Source organism: Jatropha curcas, chromosome 8 (genome assembly GCF_041381405.1).
Source record: "Jatropha curcas cultivar XTBG-Jc1 chromosome 8, XTBG_Jcur_1.0, whole genome shotgun sequence".
Lineage (NCBI taxonomy): Eukaryota > Viridiplantae > Streptophyta > Magnoliopsida > Malpighiales > Euphorbiaceae > Jatropha > Jatropha curcas.
Window position 1 is genome coordinate 24,687,598 of NC_143158.1, and position 11,368 is coordinate 24,698,965.

The 11,368-nt window shown below is 31.7% G+C and overlaps 1 protein-coding gene across 2 annotated transcripts; it reads left to right on the forward strand.

The window, feature by feature from the left end:
• The first annotated feature begins 922 nt into the window (after positions 1-922).
• LOC105636447 (NEDD8-activating enzyme E1 regulatory subunit AXR1) lies at positions 923-11,079 on the forward strand. Of its 2 annotated transcripts, none has more exons than XM_089725170.1 (15): positions 923-1,119; positions 1,917-2,108; positions 2,184-2,347; positions 2,763-2,873; positions 3,200-3,279; positions 3,421-3,571; positions 3,659-3,752; positions 5,560-5,648; positions 5,927-6,000; positions 6,117-6,279; positions 8,895-8,980; positions 9,712-9,795; positions 9,930-10,110; positions 10,610-10,705; positions 10,795-11,079. In XM_089725170.1, the coding sequence occupies exons 2-14, from the start codon at positions 2,105-2,107 to the stop codon at positions 10,691-10,693; spliced, it is 1,365 nt and encodes a 454-aa protein (XP_089581296.1). In that variant the 5' UTR covers positions 923-1,119; positions 1,917-2,104; the 3' UTR covers positions 10,694-10,705; positions 10,795-11,079. The 2 variants fall into 2 exon arrangements, with proteins under 2 accessions (XP_089581296.1, XP_012075110.1); XM_012219720.4 differs by having other exon boundaries at positions 1,936-2,108.
• The last annotated feature ends 289 nt before the right edge of the window (positions 11,080-11,368 follow it).

The following is an 11,368-nucleotide window of genomic DNA, read 5'->3' on the forward strand; positions in this document are numbered from 1 at the left end:
CATAAATTTATTTAGTACAAATGAATATATTTTTTCTCTCCACACTATTTATCTCTACTCAAACTTCTTTTGTTCTTGATTTCTTCTATCCTTCGAAACTTCAAATACAAACCAAAACAAAATTGGTTACTATGTTAAATATATAGAAGTTTGAAATTTCATTGCAAGAAAGAGTTAAAAATAACCGATTTTTAATTTAGATATAAATTTTTTATCATGGTTACAAAACATTAATTTGTTACTCTGTCCCATGATTTATGTTCTATTTTGATTTGTAGATTAAAAAAATTTAGTTAATATGATTAAATTATAAATTTTTATTTATTTTTTCCTAATATACTCTTATATTAGTATCTATAAAAATTATTAAATAATACATATTAAATTCAACTATTTGATTAGATAAAATTTTATTGGAAGATTAAGTTAATTTTATTTATATTAATATTTAATTAATAATAATCTAAGAATTTAATTATTATATTTATTGTTAAAAATATAAATTAAATAAAAATAAATAGTAAATATTATTCACTTTTAAAAAGGAAATAAGATAATTTTGGGACGGATGAAAAAAAAAAGTAAAATAAAAATTATAAGACAGAAGGAGTATAATTCAAAAGTTTATTATATTTTGATAATTTAAATTTAATTTCATTTCTGTCTCATTGAACCTTGAAAGCTTTATGCTGAAAACAAAAGTACCTTATTAGTGGATAAACAAAAACTTATAATCCAACTCCCAAACAATACTCCAAATGTCATTTAATTCCACGTAGATATGGGTTGATATCTCAAATTAATGATTTTATGAGGTCTAATCGAAAAGAATATTAAAATTAAAGGACTTAATTGTAAGAAAAATATGTTTTTGTACCATTTTAAATAACCACTAGTCCTAATCCTAATCCAATTTACATAGTCTTTAGAGATATAAAAGAAAGAGGTGAGTTGGCGTGCCGATTCTCAAACTCGATAAACCGAACTCAGTAACTCACACCACTGCGTAGCTACTAAGCGGAGCTTAGCACTGAGCAGCAAAACAAAACCTCAGATTTAACAGTATCAAAAGAACACACTAATGGCGGAGCCAAAAACCAAATACGATCGCCAGCTCAGGTAACTGATCATTCTCTAGCTTCTCACTCGCCGTCGTTTTTGTTTCTTTCTCCATCTCCTTCTCCTTCTCCTTCGCTCTACGTGCCCTAATCACAGCACTGTAATTTGAAAACTCGTTAGCTTTCTGTTAATGCCTTTTTGTTCAATGAAAATTTTAAGTTAAAGGAATAAACTAGTATTGAGTTTTTAAAGATAGTTCTTTTCTAGAAATAGCTTGCTGCATTATTTGTATCTTAATATCTTATCCAAAGAAAAGTTCATTTTTCTTTTTCTTTTCTTATTGTTTATTACATTTGCAATTTGAGAATTTTGTAGACAGTAGTCTTCTGGGTAGAATTATAATGGATTATGGTTTATGATAGTGTTATGTTAGGGAATGTGGCGAGGAGAGGTCAAATTGAGCAGGGAAGCTATAAAGCATAATTGCTTTTGATAAGGCTTGGGTTGGAATGAACTGTCTAATTGAGAATTTACAAGTTCTTGCATTGGTTGCACTTATATGTGTTTGCTGATGGTCAGTAATTTGTGGTGTAGAAAAACTTGTTCTTTTAAATTTCTGGCCTTTTTTTTTTTTAAAGGAGAAGAAATTAATTGGTGGAATGCTTGATCTAATATGGTTGAAGTGTTGTTCTATTTTTTTTTTCCTATCTTGTATTTGAAGTTTTGATGTGCCAAATAACAGAGATATAGCAATCAAGAAGTTTGTAAATGGAAAACGATAAATATGAAAAATGAATTGCCTGGTGTTTGCTTTGTGGATGTTTTTTTGCATTCAAAAATTCCAATTAGCAGATCAGTGTTTGTTTGATATTTTAGGATATGGGGTGAGCAAGGACAGGCGGCCCTAGAGAAAGCAAGCATATGCCTGCTTAATTGTGGTCCTACAGGTTCTGAGACATTAAAAAATCTTGTTCTTGGTGGGGTTGGATCGATCACAGTGATCGATGGATCTAAAGTTGAAATCGGTGATCTCGGAAACAATTTCATGGGTATGTTTTTCTGATATCACATCCTATATGCTTATCTTTATGTTTTTGTGCTTATTTTTCCTTTTGATTTGATAGTGGATGAATCAAGTGTTGGGCAATCTAAAGCAAAATGTGTTTGTGCATTTCTTCAAGAGCTAAATGATGCTGTCAAGGCCAAGTTTATAGAAGAGCATCCTGAGGCATTAATTGAGACAAATCCATCTTTTTTTTCTCAGTTTACGTTGGTAGTAGCCACCCAGGTACATAATATTATCCTCATCATGGGGTATTTTATCTCTGTGAGAAATTTAAGCTTCCAAATTAAAGAGATTAGTACTTATATGAAGGAATTTCTTGTTTTATCAAATTCATTCTGCCACCTTTTTAATCTTAACAGTGGTATCTTTGGCATTGCAATGTGCTTCGCCATAGTTATTCATGCATTTTGCCCAAAGCTTTGACATTTTTGTGTTATGAATTTGATAAGCCAATATCAATGGTGCAATTATGGAATTTGTGGTCCATTTTTCTGAAGTTCTTGCATGGTTCCTCAATGTCTGCTTTTGAAAATAAATCCCATTGATTTCATGGTTGGATATCTTGATTTGCTAGCTGTAATATCTTTATTCTTTATCTGTGGTATATTTCATGGAGTTTTCCTAATATCATTTGCAGCTGGTGGAAGATTCAATGGTAAAGCTTGATAAAATCTGTCGGGAGGCAAATGTGATGTTGATTTTTGCACGCTCCTATGGCCTTACTGGATTTGTTAGAATCAGTGTGAAGGTAATCTGTCAGAACTTGAGAACTGCCATGATATTCCACAAACTAAGATTACAATCAATATACTATCATTTAAGTAAGGGGACAGCGGATGGATAACCTACTAAACCCTTTATATCTACATTTGCTTGTAATTTCTTTCAAAAATAATCATCTCAGCCATATTCTTGGTCAAAAAATAGATACTTAGTCTAGTGTGCATGAATTCTTCAGGGGACATGTCATATCGGCTAATCAAACAATTGCAGAATTTAAAAATGGGAATCATCTTGTTGGGGAATCAGATCTTATCCAAGTAGTTATAAATTGACTTTACTTCGTTGTTGCAGGAACATACAGTGATTGAATCAAAGCCTGATCATTTTCTGGATGATCTTCGATTGAATAACCCATGGCCTGAGCTCAAAAGGTACAGAAATTTAGTTCACGTGCACAGACACAATGGTGTTACTGGAGTATGTGATGTTAAAAATATATTATCACTTCTCTTAACCTGCATTGGTGTTGTAACACCTTTTTAAGTTTCTTATTCTGTAATTATATGCAACAGTTTTGCAGAAAGTATTGACTTGAATGTGGTAGATCCTGTTGCTCATAAGCACACACCTTACGTAATTATTCTTGTCAAGATGGCTGAGGAGTGGGCCAAAGCTCATGGCGGTAGCCTTCCATCAACTCGGGATGAGAAAAAACAATTCAAGGTTTAATCTTGTTCTTAGCTTGCCTGTTTGTTTCAGTTGGTTTTGATGTCCAGTAATTTAATTTACTCACGCTTTTGAATTGTTTAGGACCTTCTCAAAGCCCAGATGATTGCAATTGATGAAGACAATTATAAAGAAGCTATCGAGGCCTCCTTCAAAGTCTTTGCTCCTCGAGGAATTAGTGAGTAAAAATAGTCAAAAGCATGGATTTAAATTTTCTTGGCAAGATTTTGATGCGGTCCTGAAAAATAGAACATAAAAAAAATGGATGGAATTCTAGGATGGGAATAATTGAGGGAGGAGTAGATTTTCCTTGGACACACCACGATTAGTTCTAATCCTAGAAAATTCTAATGATTCTGGAATTTATTTATTCTTATTTTTCCATGCTTTCATAAGTGTACAATAAAACCTTGTGTATAGACTTTTAGAAGTTGAACTTGGAACTTTCAAGACTTAAAGACTAATGAATGCAGGCTCAGAACTGATAATTGCCCCTACAGGTCATGTTTAACAATGAAAAACTAAAGAACTTCTTTGACTTATGTATACTTGTTACAGACTGCATTTAGTGGCTTAATGTACAATACAAAATCACAAAATAAACCCCAAGCCTAGCAAATGCAACTTTGATAGTGCAATCTTCTAAGTTTTGGCTGTCCTCATCTATATCTAGAAGTTCTTGATTTTGACCTTTCTTCATACATGAATCTGCGTTATTCTCTTCCAGCTGAGGGAAAAGTAGCCCTTAAGTTTTAAATTCTTGTGATTGCACAATCTCAAGGTTCATAAAGGCCATCTAATTTTGTTAGATTAACAAATACCAATGGTGGTGTTGCTTTGTGTTGGAACTTTCACAGGCTTCTTTACCTCATTCATTGTCTGACACATTGGGAAAATAATCCATATACCTGATCCCGACTAATTTGGAAAGCTTGGTTGAGTTGAGTAGAGCTTAGGTAGTCACCAGGTTGTTTATTATCAAATTTCTTGAGCACTGAACAACTGCTGGTTATTCTCAAAAATGAAAGCATTTGCCTCTTCAACATCGTCTTGAATACTCTAATTTCTTCCTTTTCAAATTTCTTTTTCTTGCAATCTTCTATTGTTTTCTGCAATCTGTCAGAAGCTTTGCTAACTGTTCAAGAATTTATCCTTTATATCCTTAAGTAAGAAAAATATTTTCTCTTTCAACTTTCATTTTGTTGAGACTTAACTGGGGCAGTTTGAGGTCTTTTTGGAAGCAGTATTTCTTCTTTTTTAATTTCCAAAAGAGCAATTCAATTGGAGAGGTTCCTGAGCAATTTAGAAGTAAATCATGCCTTTCTCCAATGGTTACAGTCATAACACTAGGATCATTAGGATAAGATATGACTGCTACCAAAGTCAGCAACCAGATCTGATACTAAATGATGCAGCCTAGGAAATGAGAATATAGAGTTAAGATAAATTAATAAAAAATGTGTTGGAGAAGTCCACCCTGCCTGGAAGGACTTTGAAATGATCTAATCCTTGGAAATTTACTGCAGGTTCTTCTGATATTCTCTCTGAACTCCATACAGGAAAACCTGATATAGAAACTCCCAAGACCTTCATTACTTGGACTAATAAATGCAGACCTCTGAACTGGGAATCAATTGATGACTAAACGTCACAATTACTAATTTGATGAAAAATGAAGACATCTGTAGTGCTATGTGCTAGAGACTCCTTCAGAAGTACATTTGGTGACTTCCATGTAAACTCGTTTTGCATGGAGAAACAACAATCAGAAAAATTTAAGTGCATGGAGATTCTTTTTTCCTCTATAACAAATTTCAATTTATTTTTAGTTTTCTGTAATTTTAGAGTATCTTATCTTTTAAAGTTTGATGTTGAGATCTATGTGGCGTTAATAATGGACATGGAAAATATTTGATTCCATGTGAATCTTTGCTAATTTGTTTACATATATGTGTCTCTCTCTCCCTCTCTCTTGTTCATCTTAGGTTCTGATCTGCAGCAGATAATTACTGATGGCTGCACTGAAGTTGATTCTAATTCCTCTGACTTTTGGGTGATGTTAGCTGCCTTAAAGGTGACAAATTACATTATGACTTGGACCTTTGATTGTTGTAGTCTGTTTGCTTTAGTTTATCATGGTTAATTGATAGTGTTCACTGTAAAATTCATATAATTCTTCAGATGGAAACTCATTTGCTTGCTTTAGAGTTCATTGAGCTGATTTTAGGATTAGTTCTGTGCATTGCTCTTTCTAATTTATTCTGTGATATGCATAAATTTAATGGATCTGATTATGTGATTCCATCAAGAAATTTTATGAGATTTCACTTTTGAAGTTGCTCACATTTCTAGGAGTTCATTGTGAATGAAGGTGGTGGAGAGGCTCCTCTTGAGGGTTCAATACCTGATATGACATCTTCAACTGAGTGAGTAACGTGTCTAGAAATTGTCCATATTTATATTTCAATTCCAGATTTCAGGTTCTGTAAGAGAAAAAGAATAACAATTTGTTTATATAAGAATCATATAAAATGTGTTGCAGGCTTTATGTAAATTTGCAGAAGACCTACCAAGCAAAAGCTGAGGCTGATTTTCTTATCATTGAGCGACGGACGAGGAATATACTGAAGAAAATTGGTAGAGATCCTGATAGCATCTCGAAAACGGTGATAAAGAGCTTCTGCAAAAATGCTAGAAAAATAAAGGTGATCTTTTGATATACGCTTTGTTTGCTATAAATTTTGTCGTTATCTAGCTAACTTAAACTTTTTATTTTTTATTTAATCAGTTATTAGTTGTTGACCATCCATTTATATGCAAGTGCCATGTAGATTCAAAGTCTCTGGTTAAATAATTGCATCCTAGAATAACTCCAAACTGTATATATTACATAACTAGTGTTATGATTCTTTGGTAATTCCAATGATCAAACTATAAAAAGATGCCTCTCAAAAATCGTCCAGTTTACTCTGCAATGGCAGTAGTATAGCTGCGATTGTTGAAGGCTCAATTGTTTTAGCATGTAATTAAATTGCAGCGTTAACCACTATCAGGCTTATATGATTGCATGTAATGGAAATGGATCATCATAGCTGTAATGTAATAATTGTTGCCTGTTGCTGCTCGTTTGATTTTATTTTCTGTTTTGTAGAAAATGTGAAATGAATTAAGTGAAAGATATTCAAGAAGATTAGACTTTAAGAAATGCTGGTGCATTTTAAGAAACGCAGGTGCATTTTAAGAAATGCATCATATGAAGAATTTAATTCACGATTTATAGATTATCTAGCAATCAACATCAATAACTACTGTAAAACAAAGGAAGATTAAATATCTAATATTACTACAGATAGTGTCTTGACTCTTGAGACAGTATGAATAAAAATGCATGTCTGAGTGATATGAGTTGTCACAGGGAAAAAGAAATGGTCATTAACATTAAGTAAACAAAGACAGGCTTTTATGTTACAGCCATCACAAATTATGTGAGGACATTTTCTTAAATGCCTATCACAGGGAAAAAGAAATGGTCATTAACATTAAGTAAACAAAGACAGGCTTTTATGTTACAGCCATCACAAATTATGTGAGGACATTTTCTTAATGCCTATCACTTCTTAGTCTTGATGTTATAGGTCCTTAGGGCTTGTTCTCCAGAAAATTTTCTAAGAAAATTGAGAAATGCAGTTGGATGTTTAGTTGTAAAAATTTTCCAAATGGAAAATTACTGACCTCCAATTTTTCTTAATTTAGAGTGAGCCTTGGAAAACTTTTTTTTCTCTCTGTTTCCTTTAGAGTTTAGACTAAATTTGTGCAAGCTACATACATTTTGTGGGTTCAAATCCGAGAAACAGAATTCTTTTTTTTTTTTTTTTCGAACTTCTAGGTCTATATATTATGAATATTGGTCCTGTTAGCTACAAGGATGTTAATGATTTTGCTGCTGTGTTTGGATCTTAGTGGCTCTTTTTTGAAAGAAAAAATTGTCTTTGTTCAATTTGTTTTGCTTCCTTTTTTAGTAATGGTAATAATATACTTCAATGGTTTTTTAAATTTAACTATTAAACCAGCTTTTTTTTGGAAATAGAATGGTAGTATCAGACGTAACTAATGCTATCCCTCATTTTATAACATTTCTTTTCCAGTAACTCATTATTAATGTATAAATTTCTCTTAATTTTATATTCTTACACCAAAGCATTTAATAATATTATCTCTAAAGTAGTTTGCATTTGAAATTGAAATGTATTTCTAGATTGAAAAATATATGTTTATATGACTAATGATACCTTCTTTTTTATTATATAGAATTTCTTTTTCAATAACTCATTTATTAATATATGAATATTTGCTATTTAACTCATTTAGAATAATTTCTAGTTAAAATTCATTTAGAAATAAATTCTTGTGATTGATATGATACAACTTAAAATTCAGAATTCAATTGATTTCCATATAGTTGATGTTTGGTATAATTCAAAATTGGAATTAATTTCTCCTTACTTCCTAAACTACCCTTAATATTAACATTAAAAAATAATAATTTTAAACTCTATCAAAAGAAAAAACAAAATCTTATACTTAATAGTTTTATAATAATTAACAAATATATAAACTAATTAATAATATATTAATAAAAATTAATTCACATGCCTCATCATATAGGTTGTTTATATTACAACATACTTAGTGTCATTGATAAGTGCATAATGAACTTAAATAGAGAAGGTGGACCAACTACTTTTGTGCATGGGTTCGATATGGGCATTTTAATCCAAAAACATGTGTAATTTTATGGAGTTCACTTCAAATTCAATTGAATTTAATAGAGTTTGAGTTTAGTTATAACGAATTCCATGGAAATGAATTCTAATTTATTTTTTCCGATCGAAACATATAAAACATGGAATTCAATTAAATGCCACCAATTTTTGTGAAATGCATTAATGCCAAACAATAAAATTATTTAAGTATTCACTTTTAGATTTTTTTTTATTTTCAACAAAATAATGGTTATTGAATATTAAAATTCTAATTAAAATCTTACAAAGTGGAAATGGAAACAAAGAATTGGGGAACTGAACAAATATACACGTTTTCTGTCTTCAATTTGGAAAATAGAAAGGTAGAAAATTTGGAAATGGAGAAAAGAAAATTGGAAAATGAAAACACAAAATTCTATAACTAAAAATGGTTTTAAATTCTCCTTTTAAAAATGTGTATTATGTTACATAACTACTATAAAATTCAGTTATTTTACTTCTGAGATACGTATTATTATTCTTTGACTGGGGGTAGTGAGAGTTTTCAAATTCTGTAGGTTTGCAGATACCGCATCATTGAGGATGAGTTCAACAATCCTTCCCTACCGCGGTTGCAGAAGTATTTAACTGATGAGGATTACAGGTGACCTTGAGTTTATTATGATTTTACGTTGCAAATACCACTTGATGTGCAAAATGAATTTTGAAACTTAAAGATTTGTGTACAAACTCTGATAATCTTAAGGGTTGGTTTGTGAATCGGAAAATTGATAGGTTCTGATATTAGGCTTGATGTACTGGGTTTTAATTATTTTGATTTGGTTTTGAGTTCCTAGATTTGTTTAGAGGGTTTGAAATGATTGTCTATACTTTTAATTTAATTTACTTCAATTTTTCTGGTTACTCTCCTCAACTGAATCTTCAACAAATTATATTTTACGATCAGTTTATAGCCATATTATATATGAAACCTTTTCAAAAATTAGATGAATTGTTCTGATGTGAAACCAAAGTGCATATTTCCGTGCAAATGAAGTTGCAGTTGCATTGTCTATCCCTCCACTCTGATAAAACTGACTTTGGGAACCCAGAAATCATCAATAAGGATCAACATAATAGTCTGTTTTGAACCCCTATTCTCTCTGTTGATAGGGGAATTTGAGGTCGATTTATCAGATTATCACAGTGCAATCCGTTTGTTAGTTAAATATTTAGCAAATTCCATTTTATTTTATTTTTGGCCCCCATCAATTATTATATTTATGATTCTCCAATTACGTATTTCCTTTCTTTCGAATTCCTTTCCCTCCTTTTGGAAATAGAAGAGCAATTTGTTTTGCTTACAGAGATGTATTTTACTTCCCTTTGTTGCAGTGTTGCCATGGGCTTCTATATCCTTCTTCGAGCTGTTGATCGTTTTGCCGCTAATTATAACAGTTTTCCTGGGCAGTTTGATGGGTAATGCCTGATAGCCTAGCCAGTGGCTTTCTTTTTTTCCTGTTTTTCTCTTTTTGGAGCAGTAATTTCATTTCAATAGATAATGAGTAGAGCACTGCATGTGTAAGTTTAACTCAATGGTTGCTGTCCTGCAGGGAAATGGATGAGGATATATCTCGATTAAAAACTACAGCTGTTAGTCTACTCAGTGACTTGGGTTGCAACGGCTCTCCCTTGACTGAGGACCTAATCAATGAAATGTGCCGATTCGGTGCTTCAGAGCTCCATACAGTTGCTGCCTTCATCGGGGGAGTTGCATCGCAAGAAGTGATCAAGGTCAGTTTTATCCCTAGCATATTTTGTTGTTTGAGCCCTAAGTATGATGACCTAGGGCACATGAAGGGCCCATGTCAAACACTCTTGGAACAAGAACATGTGTCCTACAAGTGCTGGACACTTGAACACAATTAGGAAAATACATGTTTTATTTTTTAAAAATTTTAAATTTACAAGGACTAATGTGATTAAAATATGAAGAAATTGAGCTTCAGTAACAATTTTTTTCATGAATAATATTTACAATGTGCTAATTTCAACTAAGAAAATATGATTGATATTATTAAAATTATATTGGAATCATATTTTTGTGAGATGAATTTATCTCTAAGTTCATTTTACAATTTAAAATAGAATGATTGTATATTTTATATCTAAAATATAACCATTTCCCTTTTTTTTTTTTCTTTTTTAAGTCCGTATCGTCTAGTTGCTATAATATTAATCTTCATGTGACTCTCTCACATTCCTAAGATCGCATTCATTCTATGTTTTACAGCTTATAACAAGACAATTTGTTCCTATTTCTGGGACTTTCATATTCAATGGAATTGATCACAAATCTCAATTATTGGTGCTTTAAAATGCTTCAAAAGTAAGTTCTCATCTTCCTCTGAACTGACTTTTTGAGAATCTCAGATTTTGTTGAAGATTGTATTTGCCATTTTTGGTTTGTATTGGCAGATACCCTCTTGAAGGGATGGAGCAGTCAAACTTGTGCAGGTACTACATTTTCAATACATCATTTAGTGGAGGCATTCTTTCCATCATTGGAAAGGCAATGCACAGTTCTTTGATACGAAAGTTTTTGTAACTTAGTCACTGATTTGAACTTGGAAAATCTTTTAAATGGGGAAAAAAAAAGCGAAAACGAAAATGAACAATGATGGAAGAAATGGGAAAAGATACATCTGAAAGGATCTTGGACCTTTATTTCAGCTGCAATGATAAGCAATAGCATTCTTGTAATCTTGTCGAGTGTTCCATTTAGCTTTTTTTATTTTTTTTTTCCAGAAGAATTTCATTTAGCTTTTCAGTGCTCCATAACTTGGGTCTAATATTCAATTTGGTCAAAAATCACCTTTTTTGCCAAAAAATCTCAGTAACTTGCACAAAAGGGATCAAATCACTCATATTGTACCTATCTCTTGGAAACAAAGTTTAAACTTGAAATAAACCTATCAAATAAGTTCACAGCAGCAGAGGCAGTCAAAGCAGTGAATCCATAATGTGATTTCACCCTCAAACCCAATTAATT